This window comes from Megalops cyprinoides, chromosome 4 (genome assembly GCF_013368585.1).
Source record: "Megalops cyprinoides isolate fMegCyp1 chromosome 4, fMegCyp1.pri, whole genome shotgun sequence".
In the NCBI taxonomy this organism is placed as follows: Eukaryota; Metazoa; Chordata; class Actinopteri; order Elopiformes; family Megalopidae; genus Megalops; species Megalops cyprinoides.
The window spans coordinates 17,949,038-17,975,226 of NC_050586.1; the positions used below are offsets into that span (position 1 = coordinate 17,949,038).

At 47.1% G+C, this 26,189-nt stretch overlaps 1 protein-coding gene across 6 annotated transcripts in view; it reads right to left on the reverse strand.

The window, feature by feature from the left end:
* taok3a (TAO kinase 3a) overlaps positions 1 to 26,189 on the reverse strand; it is a 45,033-nt gene that overhangs the window by 8,919 nt on the left and 9,925 nt on the right. For 4 of the 6 annotated variants that reach the window (XM_036527992.1, XM_036527990.1, XM_036527991.1 and 1 more), the window contains exons 2-14: positions 19,046 to 19,137; positions 15,837 to 16,043; positions 13,897 to 13,968; positions 13,382 to 13,483; positions 12,896 to 12,941; positions 12,360 to 12,456; positions 11,795 to 11,908; positions 11,515 to 11,606; positions 10,854 to 10,947; positions 9,333 to 9,414; positions 7,336 to 7,503; positions 5,643 to 5,834; positions 2,729 to 2,863 (exon numbers count right to left, since the gene is read on the reverse strand). In XM_036527992.1, the coding sequence (XP_036383885.1) occupies positions 2,729 to 2,863; positions 5,643 to 5,834; positions 7,336 to 7,503; positions 9,333 to 9,414; positions 10,854 to 10,947; positions 11,515 to 11,606; positions 11,795 to 11,908; positions 12,360 to 12,456; positions 12,896 to 12,941; positions 13,382 to 13,483; positions 13,897 to 13,968; positions 15,837 to 15,968 (1,326 nt within the window). In that variant the 5' untranslated portion in view covers positions 15,969 to 16,043; positions 19,046 to 19,137. Of the gene's footprint in view, positions 1 to 2,728; positions 2,864 to 5,642; positions 5,835 to 7,335; positions 7,504 to 9,332; positions 9,415 to 10,853; positions 10,948 to 11,514; positions 11,607 to 11,794; positions 11,909 to 12,359; positions 12,457 to 12,895; positions 12,942 to 13,381; positions 13,484 to 13,896; positions 13,969 to 15,836; positions 16,044 to 19,045; positions 19,138 to 22,672; positions 22,730 to 26,189 lie in introns of those variants that run through there. The other 2 variants (XM_036527993.1, XM_036527995.1) reach the window with 2 other exon arrangements.

The window sequence follows — 26,189 nt, forward strand, 5'->3', positions numbered from 1 at the left end:
ACTGCTACTGTAACACTGTAGCAATCCCAGTCACTTGCTTTGAGCCCAGTGGCTACAATGGCCTAAGTCACATCATGTGATAAAATTCAAGCACGGATGAGAATAATAATAGAAAAACACTTCCTGGTCAAAGGTGACCCTTGTGCTACCGATGACGATGACAACCTCACTCAATAGTGTAAATAAACAAAGCAGAGAAGAGAATGGAAATAAATACAACTAACGCTGCAATCGTATCCAGCGAGCTCCTTTGTTTCCATTCCAGCACCGCGTACTCAACCAAATTCTCCCAACGAATTCTAATTCTACAGGACAATAACTCAGTTCCGCTCCAACTTCTCCACCTGCAAACAAAATGGTCTGGATGGTTCGAACTCGAACACTGAGGATATGCCCCAGTCACATCCGAAACCTGAAGCGTTCACCTTCAGTTACGTTTCGTGGCATGGCAAGTGAGTCTGGCGATCTTAAAATCGTTGGAGAACAACGGCATGACTTTCTGAGAGTACCACTCCAAACAAGCGAACAAACGCGAGTCAGAACGGCCTATTCCTTCGCAGCTTCAATGGAAAATTAGGACTGGATAAAAGTAGCTCGAGCCTGACCCACTGCGAAAAACCAGGGGATTGATTTGGGAGGCAAAGAGGTGGGAATCTAGGTCCCAACCGAGCTGAGGTGCCAGTGGTGGCTCCGGCGGAGGCATGGGCACCTCCGAGCCGCTCACTGTGCCGCTCCCTCCCTGCCACCGGCCACGGGGGCCGCTAATCTCTCCCTCAGGTCTCTCGGGGCAGATCCTAATCATCAGAGACCCCGCTCTGGGGATAAAGACCTCTCCTCTGTAATCCTCGGAGACGGGGCCCTGTCCGGCCGGACCCCCTGGATTGCGCCCGTCTGCCCCAGGAGGGTGCGGCGAGCTCCGCCCGCTGGCATGGGCGCGCTCCGCCGGTTCCACGGGGCCTCCAGCCCCCCCCCCGTCCCCCACCCCCGCCTCCGCCCCCCCCCCCCCTCGCCGCTGTTTGTTTGTGCCTGAAGGTGGCCTAAGTCTGCGTATCGAGGGTGATACCTGCTGAGCTGTCACAAGAGGAGGGCCACTTGAGCCGGAGCGCGTTTGAACTTGCGCCCAGTGGGCCCGGGGCCAAGGCTGACAGTCAGCGGCCAGCACCCTGTCCTATCTGCTTCTCCTGTGGCCTAATCCTGCCCGACGCCGACACGTCACCCTCAGCAGGAAGTAGCGTCTGATTATTCCCACACACAGTAGAGCCGCTTCCTTTTTCCTCCCCAAAGCCTCCTTTCTCTATGATGTAATATCAGAGAGCATCAGACCTAATCAGATCAGCACGGGAGCTTCCCTTGGCCCAGTAGTAAAACGTTATCACAGTGCATAGCTGACACGACACATGAGACAAGATACAGAGTACATACCACACAAGTCCTACCCCTGGCATGGCTCTGCCAGCCAGGCTAAACAATAAGGCCAAAGACAAAAATACAGCACCCAGACCCCCTTGATTATCTAATTAAAAGACAATGCTGTGGCAGTCATGGTGCCCTGTCCTCCTTATCTGATCACAGCCCCGGCTGAACTGCAATGCCCATGCCCCTCAGTACACGCATGACACTTCCTGATGAAAGAACCAGAGCGATCGCACAGCCCCCCTCCTTCCCCCGACTCCTCTCTCCTAGTGCTTTATTCACGACGACCAGATCGAGCACATCTCTCCCTCTCCCTCTCTCTCTCCCTCTCTCTCACTCGCTCTCTCCTTTCCTTCCTCTTCCCCTCCCTCTCGCTGCTCAAACCTGGCCCACAGAGAGAGGGTCCATCCGGGATCATTAGCATTCCGCTCTGAGAGGTGACATCACCGCAGCTCCGTGCCCGCCGCACAAAAACGCGCCGCTTCGCTCTCTCCCCTGTCGCTCCAGCGACAATCTTTTCTTTTTTAGCAACAATGTAGGAGAAACACTGAGCCTTTCCCAGATCATGTTAAGGTAGGCACTCTTCAGCACTCATGGGTAGCTAATCATGGTCGGGAATGACTACACTGGCAATTATATGGTTAACATATTCATGCATTATGTATTAATTAATATAGATATTTGTAATATACTTTGGAAGCGAGACAAATGTTGCCCTTGAAAGTGCATATAAAAACACCCATATAAAAAAAAAAAAAAAAACAATTTTTTTCTCCCTGCACCTATACCTATCACAGACAAATGCGCTGCACACACCTCACGCAAATCCAGATCACAACCACAGAAAAACAGGACAGTGATTTAAGAGGAATGCAAAACATACAGTATATCACTGAAGGATTGCAGGATACAATTCACAGCTTATAAATAACACTCCAATCAGACTGTATATGTCTTTATATGAGACCGATTTGCAATTAAACCAGTAGGAAAAGGGAGACGGAGAAAAAACAGCTGCTTTTTTAACGGAATCTGGTCGCCATGACAACAGACGTGGAAGGGAGGGAGGGAGGGAGAGAGTGAGCTTGCCCCTGCTTCATCTATGAAAAGGGGGGCTTTGGAGGTGGGGAGGGAGAGAGAGAGGGAGGGGAGGAGGGGAGGAGGGGAGGAGAGGAAGACAGGAGGGGAGGAGGAAAGGAAGGGAGTGGAGAAGGTAAGGAGGGGAGGAGAAGAGAGAGGAGAGGAGAGGGAAGGAGAGAGAGCAGAGGGAAGGGAAAGACACTGGCAAGGAGAGAAGAGGAGGGGAAGAGCTCACCAGCGACGCTGATTTGATGGTGGCGAAGCGCTCCCGGTTCTTGTAGTTGTGCGCCTGGCTCTTGTCGGAGGAAGAAGGCCGCAGCTCAGGCCTGGGGTCCCGGTGCGCCGCCTCATCCCTTATGAACGCATGGTCCTGGAGGAGGGGAGGAAAAGGGGGAGAGGGTCTGGGTGAGAGCGCGCCTCGCCCGCCGCTGCCTCTGCTGCCGCCGCCGCTTTGCCCCGCTTCCCGCTCAGACGCCGGCGCAAACGCATCCTCCCTCTCTGGCCCTGCTGCTCCTCACGGCCCCCCGCTAAAATGAATAGGCAACCCACTGCGGAGCGGAGCGAGCTGACAGTCAGCTGATCCGGAGTGGGACGCTGCCTGAGTTTGCGGCTGCCTCCCCTCCGCGCATCAGGAGAGCAGGGACAGATACACCATGCATGCGTGTGCGTGACTCTAGGTGTGTGTGTGTGTGTGTGTGTGTGCATGCGTGTGTGTGCGTGTGCATGCGTGTGTGTGCATGTGCGTGTGGCATGGCGGAAAGGGGGGGGGGGAAGGTTATGTAACACTGTACAAAATATCAGAAAAAAGAAAAAGGGGATATGTGTGCATCCTTGATTGCTGGTCCCCAATCTCAAAATGGAAATACAGACTAGGACAAAGGCAGGTTCATGCTCCTGTCCGTTAACTCAGGGTGAAATCGGTGGGGCTGTCAAAATGAGGGATCTTTTTTTTTTCTGTGACCACAGCTCAGAAATAATGAGATCATCCCTTTAAATCTCTGTGATGATTTATCCATCACACTGGAGCTGTGTTTTCAGCTCATAAAGGCTTAGTTTCTAGCGCTTTCTATTCCTGCCCCCCCCCCCACCCTTTTCTCACTTGCTCACTCACTCCCTTTTATTTAAAGACACAGTTCCCTGTATAACATGACCTTCTTTCACAATAAAATATAAATGATTATAATGTAACCACTAAATAAACTTGATATTACACAAGGCATTCAGTTAGCAAGAGGGAGAGAGCTTGCCAAAGCACAAGGGTAAGCTGACCTTCCTCTTCCGTGGAGAGATCTTAGCTGAAACCTATTATGCAATCCATGATGGTAAAAGACATCCATTGACAAAACCAGGAAAAAGAAAAACCACAATATATGAAAGCTGATATCTACTTTTGAGGTATTTCAAAAGGCTTCGTTTGCATGTTCCCTTTTTAATGGTTTCAAATCGTCCTTTATAGTGTCATGAATAATCCAGGTAACACTATCATCAAGGCATTTGGGAGTGTCAAAGACTTTAGGAAGCAGATCTCTTAAATGTTAGCGAGACACCATGCAAACCTATGTGCACTTCAATGTTGCTGCTTAATGACCAAATGAATAATTTTGATCCCCTAAATAAAGAACATCTCAAAAACAAGTACAAAGAATTTGTGGTGAATTACATAAAATGTGTCATTTGCTGCTATTTTTTAATATTTGTATATTTTAGTATTTCATACCAAAACGTGCAGTAATTTGTTTCATCTCCTGCATTTATTTTGTTTATTTAAGGTGGATATTGTGCTACCTCAGTAACATTTCGCAGAATTATTTGCCATCTGTCTTTCTGAAAAGGACTCACTATTTTTCCAAAACTACTCATGAATTGGTTTACACATTTCCGAATCAATGCGAACTTATTCAAACATTGGAAACTTAAACTTCAGAGTAAAAAATACACAGGAGGAAAGTATTTATGTTAAAAATTACAATAATTTTTGTCTGATGCAAATGGAAGCACAATCGCACGGAATTTTGTCTTCTTTAACAACTGAAATATTCGAACTATTGGAGCTCTACAGTTCTGGGTAAGAGATAGAAATCAAGTTCAGAAGACATACATCTGCCTCTTCATTCAACCATGATAAAAACGTCTTGGAAATAAAGCAATGCCTTTCATTTCCTTTGTTACTGACAGATCCCTAGAATAGTGCACAGGGTGGACTTCAATCCTAATTGCACAATGACACTGCAAAAGCCTACGTGAGAGCTATTTTGCACGCTACTGAGGCTTTGTAATCCCGCAGTTCAACAAATGTCTGCCTAGAGAAAAATGAGAAGAATGTGTCAGTGTGAACCTACAGCTGCGACACGTGTCATTTCCTGTTTGACAGCCCACACATGTCATGTGACATTCTCTGAGGAGCTATTCACGAAGGGCCGTCATTAACCACCATGCGTCACTCCTGCTGGAGACGTTGAGAGAGGTATGACAGTCATCTTCCCAAGCTTTTGAAGGAGATCACGCTGTCATGTAAAAGAAATGTGGACTATTCACGCATAATTGTAGAGAACACAGAGCAGATCAGCGGGCTGGTGTTTAACATTGTGAGAGCATTGTTCTGAAAACTTCAGTGGCATTCTGTTTAAACGGTGCTCTGACTTTCTGTACTGACAGCATCTTGATAAGGAGCAATCCAGTACAGATTAAAGTCAATAGTGTATGATAAAAATGTTGTAAAAACGTACTCTCATTTACATTGAGCCACAGTAACACTCAAGAAGAGTGTTTGGTTGCACATAAAAAGCACATATAAATCTGCCTTGTGTTCTTGATACAATACAGGCTCAATACATTCAGATAAAGGTTTTCCTTGGGATTAATTTTCACTGAAGTCACTTTTCAAAGAAAGCTTCAATTTAGCCATGCATGTAAAATTATAACAGGTCAAAAAACCCTTACATGATGCTGACCAAACACTGAATGCCTTGAGCAGAGTTCTGTGCAAAGCCCATTACTTTCAATTTAAACCCAATAACACTGAGCACTTTCACTTCAGTAGGAGTTTCTCCACATGTATAATAAATTGACCAGCCCACTGAGTGGAAACCACACCAACACCCTGTGGACCTGCTGTTGCTGGGGACATTACCCAGAAACACAGGACTTGCCTTTTTGGGGACTGCAGAGGACTCCAAGGTGCTGTCATAGTCATGCATCATGGTCATGTCAGAGCTGCTCTCGTCCATCACCTCCTGCATGCTGTTGATGCTGCTGCTCTGGCTGCCAGTGCTGACTGAGGTGCTGGGGATCGAGTGGTTGCTGCCCAGGCTATTCATTTTACAGCTAGCCGGTTCACTGTCCTGCAGGAGCACACAGACACACACGGCCCAATGTTACCACCACTGTGCCACATCACTTGTTGTCTGTTCCTGCTTTTCTGGCCGAATAAAACACACACAAACTCTGAAGCCCTGTCAAACACACACAGACGTGAACAAACATAAGTATCCGCCTGGTACCACCAATAAGCAACATCACTTACTGTTCAAATTATTGCTGAACTGATCACTTTCCTTACAGAGCATGCATACATATACGCAGACTAATCTGTCAACACTCCAAAAAAGATCAACACCAAAAGAAGTCAGAAAAAAGTGGTGTTTGGGGGACTTTTGACTGGATTTGATTTATATTACATACATAGTGGAATGCCTACACTTGCAGGCCAAGAGTGAACTCTACATACCAAGGATCAATAAGGTGATCTAGCCTAAAACATTTCTCCTGGGCTTTACAACCGATGAGGCAATATGCGAGAACGCACACTGCTAACACTTTACACGTGATAGGACTGAGGATGAAAACAACCAAAAGCCTACTCTCACATTAGTGTACAGCAGAAGCCAGCAGACGATCACTGTATCAGATTGCAAAAACACGTGTCAGAATCCCTTTGTTCATTCCCGCTGCCTAAGAACACCTCACCTGGTTGCTTAAGTCAATTTGACACATGTATCAAAAAGCTTTCATGTCTGAATGTGTCACCCTGGGGGGCAATAGGCTCATCATGTGTCTATGTACCACAAAAAAAGAGTATCATTAAAAAAAAAAAAAAAAAACGTGCATGGCTGCGAGAGAGACCTAAGGCGGTGTATCTTTTTTTAATGTCATCAGAAAACAATTGGACAATTGGATCTAACGGCCTAAAGCCTGATACTGGCATTTGATATATCGTGAATTTCCTTCCACAGTTGCAACAGTGCAAGGGCATCAAAACTCCACGTTTTTGGAGTGGAGGGCAGCAGGGTGTAGAGGCAGAAAAGGAGACAGGGAGGCATTCCGTTCAAATCCTGGCCAGGACAGTGCTGGTGTACCCAATGCTGTCATGTTTAAATTCATACACTATATGCTGAATGAAAACTGTCTGTAACATTTCATGAAAATTGGTAGAAAAGGTATAGGGCGTTGACACGTGTTAATGACTTTGTTCAGGGGTGGATCCTTTTTAAAACTGGAAATTTAGAATGACTAGATAGATTAACTTAAATCAAACACAACTTTTAAATAAAGAAAAAATCACCTAAGCCACTGTGGTGTCCTGAATAGGAAGACATTCTGGCCATAGCCACCTCATTGGCTATAATTACAGCAGCTTATAACCTAGATAATTGCTGGAACTGCATTTGAATTAGAACGAAACTTCTGATTCTCTTCAACCCAATTTGACCATCAAATTCTTACACACGTCGCTGTGGCTTTAAATGTGAAGAGTCAGTCTGGTTAATCTGCTCTGAGTAGAGCCCTCTGACAGGAGATCGGGGATTTTAGAGGTGGTACGTGTAGGGTCCTCAAGATGCTCACCTCCTCCTCTTCCTGGGACTCGCCCATGGGCCCGTTGTGCTTCTCCTGGTACAGGATCTTCTTCATCTTGCGGTACTGCAAGTTGTCCAGCTCCCGGACTGCATCCTTGGTCCTCTGGATGAGATCAATCAGTACCCGAGGAGGACGCTCTCGCCGAACAAATTCATGCTGTGGGGGAGGAGGACAACACAGGCGGTCACAATCCAATAGACCTGAGTCTCCTTCAGAAGCCCCAATACCAAGTGAGGAGGAGTAACACATATGAGAGGGGCACAAATGATATATCCCACAGCAAGGATGACACATCTGTGTCTAGGAGGAAGCCAGTCCAGCAGGTTTCCTTTCCACTAGAGCACTTAAGCACATGATTCACTTGATTACTTAATTGAACCAATTTAATCACTACTCCAGGGTGTAAGCTGGAGTGTAATTCAGGACCATGACTGGCCAAAGGCCCAAAGACCCTGAAAAAAGTTCATTTTCAAGCCAATATCATTCAGTTAGTGTTACAACTTCATTTTATATACGTACACAGACAGACACAGACACACACATCTCTGTTATATACAACACAAATCGACGGTTATACTGCCTGTAAGCTAAATAGGCTGAAGTGGGCCATGGCAGCAGACACCATTTTGTTCATATGTAATGACTGTAACATAGGACAACACTATAAAACCCATCAATTATTACTAGTCACCTGATAGGTTAAACATTTATTTTAGATACAGCATGACTTCATTTGTTTTCTACTTGTGTTTCTGTGGTCCACTAGATGGCGCCTGTGCTTTATACGGTCTCTGAATGGCTTTTAGGGGATACTCGGAAAAATAATGATGAAATGTGCGAGTGCTGGAAACTGGTCATTCATGAAATCCCAATTAAATGAAGTGAAAGAGCATGTGACTAAACGGAAATCATAACGGCCGTGCAGATGTCCAAAAAATTCAATTTACACACGTTTACCGTAAAACCAATGTATCAATATGGAAGGCATGGGATCTCATCGTTCACACGCCAGAGCAGAGATAAGCAATTGCCGCTTTTAAATGGGCAGAGCTGTGATTGACCAGGCCGGGAGAAAACTAATCTTCAAGATAATCCCTCTAAAAGGGAAAATTACGCGAGATTGGAACCAACTGCTGACCCTCCCCCGCCTTCTACGCCCCTCTACCCCAACCCAATATCACCACCCCCCCCCACCCGACCTGACTGCCTCTCTCGCCCCCCTTTGGGATTTAGAGTTTAAAGATCACCTGTTCAGGACTCTGACTTGTGTGGGACAAGTACGAGGAGGGGAATTAAATTACAGTGGAAGTGGAAGCTGGAGCGAAAGCCCTGAATGCAAAGTCCAGATTAGTGACCTGATTTCCTCCTAAAGAGCTTGGGAGGGGCAGGAGAGGGTATTAAATGGAGGGGAGCAGGGGGGGAAGAGGCTGGGGTCAGGATACCCCCTGGTCCCAACAGATGAGTCTTGTCCCCCTCCTGCTGCACGGTCAGGTGAGAAAGCCTGCTCTCTTGCCCAAGAGAGCGTGACTGCCAGGAACATAAATCTCTTATCCGTGATTAGGATTACCTGTCAGCCACGCAAACAAAAAGATCAACTTCTCATCACACACTCTCACACTCTCACACACACATACACACACACACTCCTAATAAACAGAGAGTGGAAGAGATATACACCCTAAACATGGAGCATGGACTGGTGTTCTGACACACCTGTGTGTTTGTAATCTACTGAGTCATGCACACATGCGCAGCTGGACGTATAGCCTCAGTTTGGAGTGATCTGTGCAGACACACACACACAATCTACCAGGCAGTGACGTCACGCTGACTCAGAGCAAGGCACGGCCGCGGAAAATTTACCTGGGGTATAAACTGAAGTTCCACTTTTGTTGGAAGGGAAGTTACTCAGACAAACATGAGCCTGACTTAAGAGTGGGGTTTGAAAAATGACACATAGACAAGGGAAGTGGGAGCGCACTCACTCGCAACAGCTCCGCTGAGGGGGGTCTGTCCTGAGGAATTTTCTGTAGGCAGTAGTCAACAAAGCTTCGGAAGGGGTCAGACCTGCAAGCCGGGGACACACAATGTGATGAAAACAGTCACTGCAAGAGCGAATATGGCAGGCCTACAGCATACTTGCAGCACAGCTCCAAAAATTTGAGTAAAGATTGATCCCACACAAATGTGTACACATACACACTCAGGCAACGTAACAGGGCCATCTTTATGTCTCATCAAACTGCGAGACTGAAGAGAAGTTAAGAGGTTGATGTAGATAAGGTGTATTTCAATATCTCTGGAAGGGGACCAGAACACGGGCAAACAAGCCTTAATTGTTTCTGAGCAGGGTTAAAGTTCCTGTTTCTCAGGAGGAATAAAAAATATCCTCAGTTCACCTTATGATTACATAGTATGTACATCAGAAGCTGACATTATTTATTGATGTTTGACTATTTGATGTTTGCAAGAGTCACTGAATACACAGAAACCCAGGCAAATTGTTTGGCTTGGTTATATCAATCATGCATGCATTATAAAAGGTGGCCTTTGCAAAACACATTTTTAAATGCAAGGCACATCCAGCCAAACATTTCCCTAGGGGATGTTTCGTTCGGAGAATCGGGGTTAAAGGGACGGCTTCCCTTCGCTGGCTCGCTCTCCTGCTGCCGCGCAGTCCTTGCACTTCCCTGTGGCTGGGCACATTTAAGGGGCTCCAGGTCCACATTTCACCTCTGTCTGATTTCTGAAATACCTGCCTTGACTGGATTAGCATATGTGAGGCCTCCCTGGACCATCTCCAAAACACACTGACCTATAAATGTCGCTGGGCAGCTCAGCTGCTCGCCAGGTTCAGCTGTTACGTGACAATGAAAAAGTACTGCATATATGTATATTAAAAAAAAAAAAAAACAAGTGTGTGGAAAACGTGTATGCATCATAATTTTCAACCTAGTGATTTAATTTTCCCAAAGCAAAAAAAAAAAAAAAGCAAAAAAAAAAAAAAAACAGATTATGTGCTGCTCTTAGTGCTAAAACAATGACATAACACGTACTCTCTCACATATTCACACCTGTCCTACTTCCTCAGTTTTGAACATAGGGTTGCAACCCTATGTGGGGGGACAGTCCCATCTGGAGAGCCACTATGGATTACAATGCATGAAGATGACACTGCAGACGAGTGATCTGTTTGCATATGTAGTTTAAGTGAAGTAGGTATGATGGTTCTGGGCTGAGGGGGGGAAAAAAGCTTCACCTACATTTCAATCTAAATATAGCAGTACATACTCCAACGTCTTCTAATAATAATTCAAACCTCTCCACAGTATTTTCATGCTAGAGGCTTAAAGTCCTCTGAGCTGTTTTCTTCGAGATCGTCTTGCGTCTTTGCCTTGCCGTAGTAACTATGGCAAAGCCAGGGCTTTAAATAGGTGATGGCTCTGCTGGTAATTCCGTAAGACACTTTGTGACTTGGTGGGTCAGGACTGAATGAGATGACTTACCATTCGTTGGACTGCAGCGTGGGAGAGTCGTTCTGGGCGATGTGATATAAGGCACTCATAGCGTTCATGTTGAACAGAGGGGGCTTGCGCTCCGCTTCGGGGACAGAAAGCACATTTGCACCTCAGTCAGAGGCTGGCTAAGGTTCTGCTTCATTACGCATTTAATCAAATATTACAATCATCACACTTCCATCCCCTGACTAAAAGCTCCCTATTATCCTGCCGGTCTACCTGCTATTACTTTTTCCTGCTACATGCTTTAGCGCATTGAAAGAGCCATGGAAAATGAGCTGTGTTTTAGCTAGGTCACCCATAAGATCATGCATGGGTTTGCACTTTGGACCTGCTGGGATGGAAAGGGCGGGGGGGCTGCATAAACAGCCAAGATGGACACACAAGAACCCCTGTTCAGTGTCAAGTCTGAACAAAAAAAAAAAAAAAAAAAAAAAGTCTGCTCTTTAATTTCTGTCACAGCTATTCTAATGAAGCAGGGAAAATAGGCTTTAGCACTGTTCATCTACACTGACCGCCTGACCTTGCTGCCCAGACTTCAACTTCCCAGGCCAAACGATCAACTTCCTGCTAAACTACACAAAAAAGTGCCATCATGCCACGTTTATAGAGGTTTGTGAGGTGGGCGTGTTTTTCCTGTGAAACTCACCTAGCTCAATGCAGGTGATCCCCAAAGACCAGATGTCCACCTTCCCGTCGTACTGCCCTTCGTCCATGGCGAGGATCACTTCCGGAGCCATCCTGTCACATGAACCACAGACACAGTCATTAAACTGACACCACACCACTGAGCTACAAGTCTGAAAACGTTTGTAGCTATATCTTGTCATCTTTTGTTTGGAGAGGGGGTGGGGTGGGGTTGCCTGTCTGTTGTTTAAATTCCTCTCAAGTCTTATTCTACAGAAAAAGAATTCTTGTGCTTTACTTACCAATAAGGTGTTCCCACAAAGGAATTGGCAGGAGACGCTATGGAGGCAGACCCAAAGTCTGCCAGTTTGACCTGACCTGGCTCAGTCAGTAGGATATTTCCAGCTTTCACATCTCTGAGGAAGAGGAGATAATTAAGGGTTTGCTATTCATACATATACTTTTGGGTCATGACGCATCATACTGTACTGTAGTCTATGCCGGACTGTTAAACTACTTATTTACAAGAGGAAAATCCTTGGCCTACAAATCCACTTAAGCCCTGAAATGTATCAATTTATGCAGACTATTTATTTAGTCATGTGGAGATAAAACTCCAAAGGCCATATCAGTGATTTCAAAATGATAAGGCTTTTATTACATATCTTTAATGAGTTACTGTATGGATAGTGGAAAAAAAATAGTTTTGCACATTGAGCTCAGATTAGCATAGTGTTGTATCTCAGGAATGCAGAGAGGGGTTATCTGCATGACAATGTTGCAAAAGCTCTTGTAAAGGCAAGATTTTGCCTTTTGCGCAACATGTACTTGTTTCCTTCTAATTTCACCGGCAGCAAGACAGCTCACCTGTGAATCATGTTATGGGAATGTAGGTAAGCAAGTCCCAGCAAGGCACCATGGGTAATGGCAGCAATTTCAACCTCTTGGAGGGGTTTCTTGTGAACTGGTCATTGAGTGAGAGAACAGAGTTAATCATGTTATTATGGGGTAAAAAACAAGTACTGAGAATAGACACAGAAAGAAGAGAACTGAGACATAGTCAGAGACACTGGCAACTATCTCTAGTCAGAGTGTCAGAAACCTCAAGACAAGGTTATGAAAAAGGTTTCTGTGTTGAGGCTTGCTTTTACAGGGGGCCAGCCAAGTCAGCTGGGGGACGAATGAGAACTAAGACATGGCATTCTAAATTTCCAAAATAAAAAGGTCAACCCAACAAATGTCACACGACTACCGTTAAGTGTCTGGCTGCCACAGCATACATACACATACATACATGCATGCATTTAGCAAATACCACACTGAGGAACAAGTGGCAGCTGTCTTCAACTTTATTTTAATACAATCAAAGTCTGTAGTATGTGGCAGAGCCTTAAATGTCTTACCCTCTAACAAATCTGAAGCAGAACCCAGGCAGTACTCCATCACCAACTGAAAAAGAGAAAGATGAGACATAACAAGCAGTTCATGGATAACCCTTGTGCTTTCCTGCAAAACATTAGGTTAGGAATCGGTTAGTGGAAGCTTACATATGAGCAATTTGTGTCAGTTTGAAGACACAGACATTCGGTCAAACCAACACGTCTTCAAAATTCTTGTGTGGAGCATACAGTAGTAGAAGCAACACACTGCCAACATAAACAAAAGTTATGACTGGAATTGATCGCTCAACATGTGAGTGGGTTATTCAGAGGGAAAATGTAATTTCGCCAGCCTAATCTGGAAGAATGTTCAGCTTGTGGGCCTAAGGGAGGGGGAACTGTGTGCAGGGATCATGTTTTTGCTTACTCAAACAGACATGATTTGTGGCTCCCAAATCAGCAAGCAAATTACACAGGAGCAGGAGGTGGCCCAGACCCCACCACACTTACCCAGGCAGTGTTGTCTTTCAAGTAGCAGCCTTTGTATTCGATGGTGTTGGGGTGTCGCAGCTGTTCCAAGAACTTGACCTCTTTGATGATGTCCTGCCATTTCTGCGGGTGAGAGGACGGAGACAGCTGCGTGAAACGCCTGCCATGCGCTGGCATGGGCCTCTGAGACGCCCATGTCAGTGGCTGACCGGGTGACCCCTCTTGTGAGTGTGCTTGAAGTACATTAACGGGGGTTACACAGTGGGAGGTAATGCTAAGGGAGCCTAATACATGACCAAATGGCCATGGGTTCCAGTGAAAAAAAAATAATAATAATAATAGAAAGGGGGACCCCTGCGGTCGTGTCCTTGAGCTAGGGAGCTTGCGTAACTTGAAACTGCTCCAATCGGTGCCTCCAGAGGATTGCAGAGAACATTTAAGCTCCATAAGATGCAAGCTATGTCAGCTCGACTGAACAGGCCTGTCTCCTTAAGGAGAGCAATGATACACGCTGGCCTTGTGTCAGGGTCTCTCACCTCTGTGGTCTGCTTCCCGTTGTAGGACATCTTTTTGATGGCCACCACCTCGTTGGAGTAGGAGTTTCGGGCCTGCGGGGTGACGGAAAGAGGTTAAGGACATCAGCAACATTGTCTGCAAGCTCACCATTCCGTTGGGGGGTGGTGTGAGTGTGTGTGTATGTGAGGGGGGTTGTGCTGGTGGCAGGCCTCATGTGAAAATGTACAACCCCCCCTCTCCTGCTCCGTTCCTCCAAGGTCTTTCCGGGCCGACCAATCCCACCACAGCATCACCAGCTGGCCTCCCCACTTAACGCGTGGAACAGCTGTCTTAAGAGGAACATCTCTTTATTTTTTTCCCCCAGCCCTGCATCTGGAGAACGGGCGCGATGGAATGGGAGGAAGGTGGGGGGGGGGAGGATTTGTGCTGGCGGAATCAGGCCTCCACACTGATTTGGACTCAGAGGCTTTGTGTATAAGCCCAAAAGATTAAGAAACGCCACAAGACCTTGTGAGGAACTGCCAGGTTTAATATTAGGCAAGGCTGCTCGAGTCTGCGTTCACTTTCTCCGCCTTCAAAAATCGTGCATGTTGTATACCCAGTGCTGGCCTGGGGCAAGTCAACATAGAGAACTGAGCAGAATTTAGCTGAAAGCTTAATCAGACATCATTAAAAGCTATTTATTTGTAACAATTAGAATACACCGGTGGACGCACCACCCAAGGCCCACACCTGGAGCGCTACTGCATAATGCAAAAAGCCCCCTAATATGGAGCACTCAGTCTGACAGCATGTAATTTTATTTACCTCTCTGGTTTCCCAAACTAGTTCAAGCTGAATCTACAGACATGAAGTTAGTTGTCTCTTCGTCTTTAAGACATGTACTACAAATACCAGCTTTGTTTATTTTAGGCAAATTACCAGGTGCATGCCAAGTCCAGCACAGCACAATCAGGTGAGACTTTGCTGTTAGGAAGTCGGGAAATGACTGTTTATCACTTTTGTGTGGATTTTCACATTACTGATAGTGTGAAAAGTGGATTTTGGCAAGTGGCAAGGATTTGTGGACACACTAAACCACCCATTTGGATGGTCAGGAACGGCCTAGCTGCCATAAGCTTATGATCCCTCCATATCTGGTCTTTTTGTGCTGTGCTGAGTGGTGACTGGACTGACACTACAACACTAACCAATCAACATGAGATGACCACAGATTTATCTGCAATAATTTCCTTCTTGTAAGTATCAAATATGTTAGTCATAGCGAACTATGTTACTGTTAGTTCTGCTTACACTTTCATTTGTACTCTGTACTCTTATCTACTGATAGTCTGTATGCTGCCCTGGATGGGGCATATACTAATTACACACATAGCAATCACAATAATGATAATAATAACGATATGCCATCAACAGTTGTAAAAACGCTGAAATTATGTAGAGATAACTGGCTGCCTACAGCAGAGACAGTCTATCTACAGGTCCCCCAGAAGAGGGGGTAAAGAAACAATTTCTTTCCCTTGCATCAAATAGCAACTGTAACCTTTCTGGTACGTCTCCATAAGTTACATAAAAGATGGCTTAACAGTTGTGTGGTGGGTGAGTGCAGCCCACATGGTTTTTATGTGGAGTCATAAAAGGTGTGGGAGTGCCCCACGTGACGAGCTCCGGCCTGGGCAACGGCTACAGCACTGTGGTTCTTTCCTCTGTCACTCTTTTCTGACTGGGCATGATGTGTTACCCAGCCAAAAAAGAACTCAAATGAATTATGACACTCAAGGCCAAGCATCATTGTTATCTATCACCATTTTGTGTCCTGGCTGTCCTCACAGAGCATGTGTGTTTCGAGACCATGTCTCACATTGGGTACCTCTCAGGCCAGGATACATTGGTCATAATGTGTTCGTACCCATCGTGACTTTCAGAAGTGCTGCAAAGGTTCAGCGCTTCGAGTACTCACAAAGTACACCGCCCCGAAACTCCCATGGCCGATTTCGTGCAGGTCGCAGAAGACTTCCTCAGGGTCATCCTTGAAGAAGAGGTCGGCGAGCTCGGGGTCCTTCAGAGCTCCTTTTCGCATGGACGATGGCATTATGGGTTAGACAGTACCGTGTGATTGCACTCGCTGCACTCCTTCATCGACGAGCCCGGCATTGACGATCAGTACCTGCGAGGAGAGGGAGAAGAGGCGTGCGTGGCTACTGATTGGGTTCACTGCTTTTGCTTTCAGTTTCAAGGAGACTCCCACTTGGGACCTTTACCTTAGTCACAACCACCTGCATTAATCCAAAGCCTTATGATTTATAAACAACCCCGTTTAGATAACATTTGGGGGTATAATTCTCCTTACAGAAGTAAAAGTGGATTTTAACAGGCCTGTGCCTTCACACCCATTCAAGCCAACTGGAATATTAACAGCCTGCGTACTGTATCTATTTGTCATGGTGTGTGTGCGGGGATGACACACGCATGGGGGAGGGGTTGGGGGTCATGGGATGAATGCTCACTGTCTGGTCCCAGTGCTCATTGGCCCACATGGCTGGAGTGGGATTGCGCAGCGCCAGCTGCAGGTAGCGCAGCTATGAGTCACTGAGCAGCTGGGGAGCGGGCCGGGCGGCTGCAGAGCACACACGGAGGCAGGCGGCGAGCGTGGCGTGCGGGGGGGGGGGGGGACTCAAAAAGAAATGCTGGGGGTCGCGCAAGCTGTGTACAGTCACTCAGCATACTGTACGGTGGGTGGTGTGATGCAAGCGTGCCTGCTACCCCGAAGAGAATCGATTACATTTCTCTGTTATGCGTCTTTTTTTTTTTGTGCGCCATAGCGTGAGATTAAGTGAATTACCGCTGAAAAGGCCTTACTCGGAAAGTCTTAACATACGGCTATCATCCTACAGGCTGGGTGCGGGAGTTCTTGGTATTTCTCAAGAATGCGTGAGACTTGGCAGGCTCTCACGAAGGGCTTGAGGTGACTTTCACGCTGGTGGACGTGGCGTGAAAAAAATGACATACATCCGATCTATTATGCATAAACAGTCTGGCAATAACCTTTTAATTATTTAGTCAATTATTCCAACTGTATGGTTCAAATCAATTAGGTTTTCTTCCTGTGTAACTGCACACAGATTTTTTTTCCCCCCGCCAAATGTGTTTAGAGAGGCAAATAGGTTTGTGATATTCATATTCCAATACAATGCCCTCAGCTCAGTGGAGTGGAGTGCCCTGGATTGCTCCTGCTGGAACGCAAGGCTGAAAGAAGGCATTCCCTTCCTACTGTTACCTGTCTGATAGATTCTATATAAGCCCCCGGCAGCAAGCAGCCACCCATCCCAGAGAAGTGCAAACCTTTGCTGGCCCCTCCGATGCTCCCACAAAAACAACAACAAAAAAAAGAAGCCAGTGTGTCTCTCTGTTGCATCATTTGTCTCCCCTCTGCAGTCGAGCTGCGATGTCGGGCGAGCATTTCAAATAAAACCTGACGTAAGCCTGAGCTAAAACTGGATATTCTTCTTCCCCGCTGGATAAAAAGGTTGGGAATTGAGTGTGTGTTGGGGGGGGTTGCATTTGAGTGGCGCAATCGGCGTTTCAAAGCAAGAAACGCGTGAGAAGAAAAAAGGGTCACTGTGAAAACGGAGCGAACTAAGTCACGTGACGCCTCTGGGGGGGTCTCCTCGCCTCCCCCCCATCACTCCCCCTCCCCTCCCTGCTTCTCTCTCCTTCCGAATTCATGAAATGATGCAACGAGGCAACAACAGGTTGTAACAGCGCGCCGCCGCCGCCACGGCGCTCGGCAGCCGTCACTCCGTCCCCGCCGCCTGTCTGTGGCGATTTGATGAACGATCGCGCTCCTGAGGACGCCGTGCCGGGCTGGAGGAGGCCGATTAGGGGAAGGAGCTTAGCCAGATTAGACGGGGGGTGGTAATTGCGGGGCTTCGTTTGAACCAACGGGCTCCGGCTCTCCGGATTGCCTTATATTGTTTCTCACGTTCTCCACAACTCGCATTACTAATTTATCCAGAAATGTATTCTTTAGAAAAAAAGCCTATCAAGCCTTTGAATAATACATGGGCTTGACATGCTGGGGTCAATGGGCTTTGGGAGCTGCGCATCTGTGTGCCAGTGACCTTGGCACATGCGTCGGCGCCCGAGCGTTGCGATAATTTCAGCATAGTGGAGAAACGGGAAGGGGGGGGTGGGGGGTGTGGTGCAAACGTGTTGTTCTGGGGAATAGTGCGTGTTTTCTGGGCCCTGAAACTGTGTGGGTTTCTTTCCCGCCGTTTCATAGCCTTCGGTTTTCACTCCTACCATTTTTTTTTTTTTTAAGAGAAAACGCTCGAGGCCATCGTAGCTCACGGGGGAGGCTTTCGCGAAGCAGGATGCGCACAGTTGGAATCCGTGTTGGTTGTTCTACATTTAACAGCTGTCATAAGGATTAATAAATGGGCGAATAACTGCAAATTATGGCTACTAATCTGCTGTTGGGTGAACACATCTTCTGGTGCAAGAAAGAGGGATTCTATTGGGCTTCCGGTACTGAGGCTTCGGAAAGGGAATTGATGTGACATACAAGTATTACATCATTCTAATAAAAATCACGGCAAACAAATTAAATCTTGAAACAGAAAAATATATCAGGGTACATCATCTGGCAATGTGAGCATTCGCCATATTCAAGATAGAGAGGAATTATGAGCTTTTAATGAACAGTCAAGCGAATAAATCTGAAAATCTTCACACGTCAAACAGCCGCTCTTAAAGTGCCTGTATTATAGCCTCTACAAAATCAATGCACGTAATGATGTAGTCAGAAATAAAACTAATATGCTAACCCCCAGCCCCCATCCCCCTCCAAAAAAGCACTGGCTTCCCTAAACGCAACCTTTTCTCGGATTCTTGACTTGCTCCTAGTGACTCAGCAGCCTACATTGCTCATGGCAGTGTGCTGAGCGGAACTAGAGCAAGCTGTAGCAAGACAGCGCCTGCTTCTCCTATGCCCGCGTTAATTCCAAATGATTGGCTCACGAAGCAACGCTGCATATTTAGAGCACCATCAGAGAGCACGGAAAATCCATTTCAAAGCACCCACGAGAGTGTAATTAAAACATGGGGGGGGGGGGGTAGAGGGGTTGATCGCTGACAGAACACTAATACGTATTTTAGAAAACCGCGTACCTTTAAAATGAATGACGGGGGCGGTTCTCCGGGCCTAGCTTGCGTCTACAGCCTGGGCCACATCTCCATGTCCGAGAGAGGCGAGGAAATACCTGCGGACACAAACAGGGACAGGCGTTGAGGCGAGAGGGTGCCAGGTGCCAGGTGTCAGGCCACAGCTTTTTGAGCCGAAATCAAAGAGTGAGGGAGGAGGATGGGGGAGGAAGTGCCATTAACGCCAATCTTGCAGACTTAGCCCACTCACTCCCATAAAATACAGCTCGCAGTCAAGCGAGGGGCCCACTCGCAGATTAATAATTCTGTTAGTTGTCGGCCTGCAAAAGTGTTCACTTCTGGCTACAGCTGCTCTACCCAGGGAGCTGTTATGGGGTACTTCTCTGTCTGGTCAGGAGGACGCCTCCTCTTCAGAGCCACAACAATGGGATTCCATCTCTGTATGGCTTTTACTGGGTAAATACTTCCCTGCATGTGTACACACAGATGTCTGTCTAAATGTGGATCAATTATTAAACAAGCGACCTTTGCCTCGCCCCCCACCACCCCACCCCACCCCACCCCACCCCACACACACACACACACACACACACACACACACACACACACACACACACACACACTCGCACGCACACACGCATGGCCACATCCATTTTCCACTTCAAACACTGTCCGCTCCTCTTCTTCACAAGACAAAGCTTGGGACCGGGTACAGGGAAGGCAAAAGAAAGATCCATTTTAATTATAAAAGAAGGCAGAGAGGATAAAAATGTATTGTGCTCGTCTGAGCGTTCCTGAATGATTCATGGTAGAGCCAGAGCTGGGGTGGGCACCTCAAAACTTGAGGTCTCCTCCCTCCTGAATGTGCCCCCCTCCCCCTGGGCTCCCATGGGACTTTTGCAGGGAGTGGCCGAGAACAGGGATTGCCGGAATGTCAGGAGATGGTCAGAAGAGAATGGCTCCCGTTGGAAGAAAAAAAAAATAATGAAACAAAACAAAACAAAAAAAAAAGTGACTCACCGGGTTAGGTCTGCAACAGTTCACAGCCGAGAGTCAGAGACAGGATTCTATTTACAGAGAGGGCCGACCACATGATTTATGTCAGAACCCAAGGTCAGAGCGCGCTTAGAGACGGAGCTGGGGAGACGGCGGAGAGACTTTCGGGTGGCAGTCATCCGTTTGATGACTTCCTCCGCTCCTTTTTTTAGGATGATATTAAGCTGATTTTGCTGCCGGTCTGGGAAAAATTAATTGGAACAGAAGGCCTGTGTGGCATTAGTGTCACAGCATCCATGACGCTTCTCAGATCACAGCGATTTATTCGAGGGCACTGGCTGGGGACTTCAATCTCTGCGCAGAAACGGTTCAAACGGGAGAATTAACAGGGCCACTGCTACAGTCTTTTACCGTTTCTCTTTTTACACATATTGAGGTGGGCTTGTAAATTATGGGATGTTCAATCTACAGCCTGGCCAAAAAAAAAAAACAGACCTGCAGCCATTGGCTAGGATGACTTCCACCCAGGCCAAAACCACTGTGATCGATCACAACACCAGCAAGGTGAAAATGTCAGTCTAAGCGAAGAGTGCTCTTACAGGGAACGGGGGGGAAGCGGCTAAAGTCGCATCTCCATTTTTCGTGCAAGTGGCTTACAGTGTTGGTTTTATAGATCGGAGTCATTTGAAAAAAGTGAATAATGCATTGAGCCTGGTGCTAAAGAGAAGGATTGGGAGCCCTGGAGTGGCTTGTCTTTTAAGAGCTCGTGCTCAGCAGATGCAGATGGACACGAGTAGAGCAAGCGGCAAGGCGTGCTGTCCCGCGGGACGACGGCTGGCTGGACGAGTGCTGCCAGGACTGGGGGGGATGGGGAGGGACAAGTGGGACACGGAGACTGACCAACTGCCATTCCACAATGTTGCTGAGACTGGGTAGCGCATGAATCCTTGTGAGGCTACAGTTTCGCCTTTTACCTCTTTGCCTGGGAGGGCCTAAACTTCTGGTACCTATTTAAACAGAAGCCCTGCTAAACCTGCTTGGTGAACGATTGCCCTTAATTGGCCCATATTATACAGGTATCGTGTTATCTGGTATCTGGTGACTTGGCAAGGAGGGAGTGCGAGTATCAAGGGTGGCTATCCCCCCTGTTGAGGATAAGGATGCCCAGTGCTGCAGCTGAAATCGACTGCTGTTTGGGCCTGTAAGGTGCATGAGGAATGTGGGCCTGCAGGTTCTCGCTGAAGTGCTACAGCGCCGTACAAATATCCAGCGCTGCTGTCTGTCTGACCCAGTGTTTCCCCACAGCGTTGCCATAGCGATTTGGTACCACTGCCTCAACAGTGCCACGTTTTGGCCCCCGACATGTACATACCATTCCTTCCCTTGGTCAGTGTTCCCATAATGCGCACTGGATTGGCAATATGTAGCAGTGGACCTCCAACTGTGATTCCACGCTCATAAAACATTAATGTATTAAGACATATATCCTTTTGACACCTGACATGAGCCTCGCTGGTGACCTGGCAATCAGAGTCGGCCTTTTCCACAGTGCCTCTCTCCGCAATTTACAAGCTCTGCTGTGTTCTTTCCGCCATCAAAGGATGACACGCATGAAAAGAGAGGATCTTCCTCCTGGAGTTGTTCTCCGCTCTGTGTGTGCGTGGAGCATTGGCCCTGTACGTGCCAATGAAACGAAACAAACAAGCCACGTGGAGCATCACTCTGCACCCGAGCCGGTAAATATTTAAAGGATCGTTTGCACACCACTTCCCCGTTCCAAGAAGCAGTTTTAGAACCCATCAGCGGGTGATAATTGCGAGGGAAAGCCGCATCAAAAGCTCGAGAGAGAGAGAGAGAGAGAAGAAAAAAAAAGGTTTTCCTCGCAGGTGTCCTCAGACAAACCTTCCATGCCAGTTCAGGAATGCCCGTGAATAATACAGAGGTAACGGACAAAACAATCAATGGGGCCTGTGGGGAAAGGGTGGACGGCTGAAAGGATAAGCTGCCAATCGATACACGCCGTCATGATATGATCCAGGAAGGAAAAAAAAAAAAAAAAACAGCGACTGTGGTTGAGGTGACATTTCGGTGCCTGGTCATTAAACCGTTCCTTTTCAAGGTCCACGCCAGGTGTTCCATGCAGGAGCTGCGCTGTGAAAGATGGGGGTGATGCGTTCAAATAGAGCAATGTGCACGTGTGCTGCCTGCCCCAGTTTCAGAGCAGAGTGGCATCATTAGCGCTATTTAACAGGCCTTTGTTTTTCCAGCCGAGCTGGGGGGAAAAAAGCCGTGCGGCATCCATGCTACAAAAAGGGCCTTCGAATCCAAAGGGTAAAAAGGCAAATGAAAGCACTTCCTGCCCGTTAATAACGCTATATAGGTCAAACGCAGTCAGACGGGGCTGGCGACAGACAGACATTTTAAACAGATGAAATGATGCAAGACCGAAGATCCAATGCAGCTCGTAGATACACCCCTGCAGGCCTAAATAGCTATTGGGGGGAGTTCACTGGGAAGACATCCTTGGCAGGACACCACAGGGTGGGACAGCGCCACACCGTACACCATTCATTCATCCACACGTGCTTCCAATTTGCGACCATTCTTGTATTTGTCCTACTAGCCTGGATTAACTACCTCTTTGTGAATGCACGCGTTCGTGGAGATTTTCGCGGTACACTCAATCAATCTGGGGTTCTTCATGCTCTTCACAACATTTAGTCATTTTTCCTAAGAGAGTTTAACAGAAAAAAAAAAAATATCAGAGTCTCTCCACCCCAGGGCTTGTGCTAACCCAGATTTTACTTTTCCAGCTTGATATACAAATACATTTTACATAATCCATGCATAATTGCAAAAACATGGGGCACATGGTGTTAAGTGCTAGATGTTTTGAAGCCAGCACCTGCCCTGCCGCTCACCCCTGTTTCTGTGATTAAAATGTACTGTTACAGGCTGCATGGCCGATGAAACCTCTCCAACACCTATGAGAGGCAGGAAGGCTTTCCTTCAGACGGACTTGACATTAGAACGGCTAGATTACTTATTCTGAAGATATACAGCGTCTTCCGCTGAACTTTCTTCTGTCGCTTTTGGTAGCCTTCAAACCCTCTCCACAGACGGAATTCGCCTGGCGCTTGGCACGCTTATTAAGACCGCATAATAAAGACCAACAAGAGGCATCCTGGTCATGGTCAGATCCGCAATTAAAATGCCGTGCAACTCGAGTAAAAATAGACATAGTGCGAGTCCAGAGTTGAACAACAGGGCCTTCCCCAAGGGTCGTGCGCCGATTATGGCCTTTCAATGGGGCGCCTCGGCAACTGTGTCCCCACAACAAACAGAGCATGGCATCAAAAGTTCATGAATCACCATCTCTGTGTTTGTGGGCTGCATGCATTGACCCATCTCTCTGGCATAATTTTGTTCACAGTGCATTGTCTGCAGGCCATTACACACACACAAACACACACACACACACACACACAAACACACAGACACACACAGACACACACACACCAACGAGTAGCAAATTTTAAAATCTAATTTAGAGAAAGTGCCTAGCTGAATGTACAATGCCCATACCAAGCTGATGGACCTTACGAAAACAAAAAATGAGCATAATGCTCAGTGTGTGCACAAAAAAAAGCTACTGGGTTTTTTTCCCCCCCATTTTCATCAAACAACTCTTGGTGCATTTCACATCACTGTCTGCCCCTGCTGCTCATAGGTAAGGCAATGCAAAAAAAAATTTCAGGGCAGGGGAACATGATGTTCATGAAGTCACTCTTCCACCATTCAAGACTGCACCATTTTAATCAGAGCCCTGACACAACCCTCCCCCAGAGGTCAGCTCCGGAGAGAACACGGAGCTTTATTTCAATCGACTGGGCAATAACCCCAGGTCTATTTATGACACCATCAATTCCCATACACAGCCACCATCGATTTCAACCTGCCCACACAGATTCCCCGCATGGATTACACTTCAAAAGGGTAGGCCTGCATGTAGCTTTGGGGAGGGGGCACGACCAGTTCAGCTTGATGTGAACGTGTGATATTTTATTTGGTGCACTGTGCAGATTGACACTTGCAGGCACTGATTAACTGGGCCTCACTCAAGCTGTGTCATGGGTATCCATGGGTACCGTCGAGCGCACAGGGTGACATTTCCCATTCCTAGGGAGTGCGGTGACGCGGAATCTTCTCCTGTCGCGTGTCTGAGAAATGAGACTGCTCAGCCAAACCGAACAGTGATGAGGGATTGTGGCACTTCTGTGTCCCCGAGTCATGACTCATCAAGCCGCTTTTGCCCCGGCAAGTTTTCCACTCAGAAATGAAAATGCATGGAAATCCATCCCAGGCTCTCTCCCATCTGCAAGAGCACACATCACTGCACTCCAAACCGAGACAGCAGCCGAGCGCCAAGGCCGCGCTAAATCGAACGGGATTTTACAATCAAGAGAGCTGGGAGATTAATGAGGCCCCGCTCTGATTTTAAACGGCGAAGACCAACCACACCATGCTACAGAAGCTGCAAACACCACAGAGCTTTTCTGACATGAAATATTAAGCGCCAAAAATTAAAAGATGTAATGGCCAGATTAGTTCTGAGTTGGAATGCGTGCTGTGAAGTCCTGACTTACTTATTCACATAATTCAAAATGCAGTGGGTGAGACTTCAAATATGATGTCAGAATTTTTAAAAAATTACTCATTCGGGCTTGTGTGTGTGCGTGTGTGTGTGTGTGTGTGTGTGTGTGTGTGTGTGTGTGTGTGTGTGTGTGTGTGTGTGTGTGTGTGTGTGTGCGTGTGCGTGTGCGCGTGATGGACCTACCCACCGCCGAGGCAGGGAAGCCTCGCTTTGATTCTAAGTGATGTAATGCATTCACGGAGCTCTCACGGGACTAGAAATTTATTTGCATAAATCTACGCAATAGCCTTTTAGACCTCCCGACTTCGAATCTCGAAACAAACAGCTTCCCTGTCCTAAATCCCCCCCGCCAATGGGGTCGTCTCCGGAGGTGCGATGCGTTTTATTTGTGCAGCGACCGCCGACAAAAAGAGCCGTACTTCAGACTTATAAATTAGTGACCAAAAATAGAACCAGAGGAGAGGCACCGCAAGAGAAGCTGGCACAGGAAGCGCTGCACGCTATCTAATTGGTCCGCATCCAGTTGAAAAAAAAACACGCTGGCTGTAGCGCACGGGAACAGATTGTTGAGGACGTGCAGTTTTACCAAAAGTGAACGCCACAGACGCAGCCTCCCGTGTCACGAAGCGGGAAATTGCAGGTGTCGGCTGTCGCGCGCCGCTTTCTCAGAGGCTGCACAGAAAGTCTGAGGTGGTCAAACACGGCTGAAGAAACCCAAAAAGGAAACGTGCATCTAGGCTACTGAGTCATTTCCCCAGCAGAGCATTTTTTTTTCTGCCAGTATACATTGACAGTATAAATTATGTACATCATTGCTGGAGTGTACAGAAAGGAAGCCCCTGGGTTTAAGGCTGGGATTTCAGCTTTTATCCCTGTAAAAGTCGTCCCGCAATTAATTTGGGAATTAATGCCGACTCAGAGCTCAAGCCTTTTTCCTGAGCTGCAATATTACATCTCCCCCTCACCACATCACTACAGTTCAGATCATGTTAAAGGCTGTCTGTACAGATGTTCAGGCAATGGCCTCACTCTTGTTGTTCTTGCCGTTTCAGCAAAACTACCACTGAAGGGGGTCCAACCCTGACTTGCCATGATATGAAAGCATTTTGACTACGAATTGTGAGAAGTTTTCCTTTATCCAGCGTATTAGAACATGCTCCCATCACTATAAATGAATCCATTTGTGAGGAGGAAGCTATGGGCATATTGCTTGCTTGCATTCTCATGTTACCGAATGCATGGCTTTGGAGACTGATTGATTTTCAGTGGGTGTATTCAGAGACTATTATGAAGGAAATATTAGAAGCAACATTTCTTCTAAACATACTGAAATAACAGGTACCCCATCCGTATCATATTGCCATCTCGGGAGCCAACCGGAGAAGCACACAGCCAGCCAACCAGCCTGCCATGGTCACGGACACGGCGGCGGTGATGTCAGGCACCTTGTCAGGTTGCCTCAGTGTGCACGGCTCTCAGGAGGAATTGTCATCTCCATAA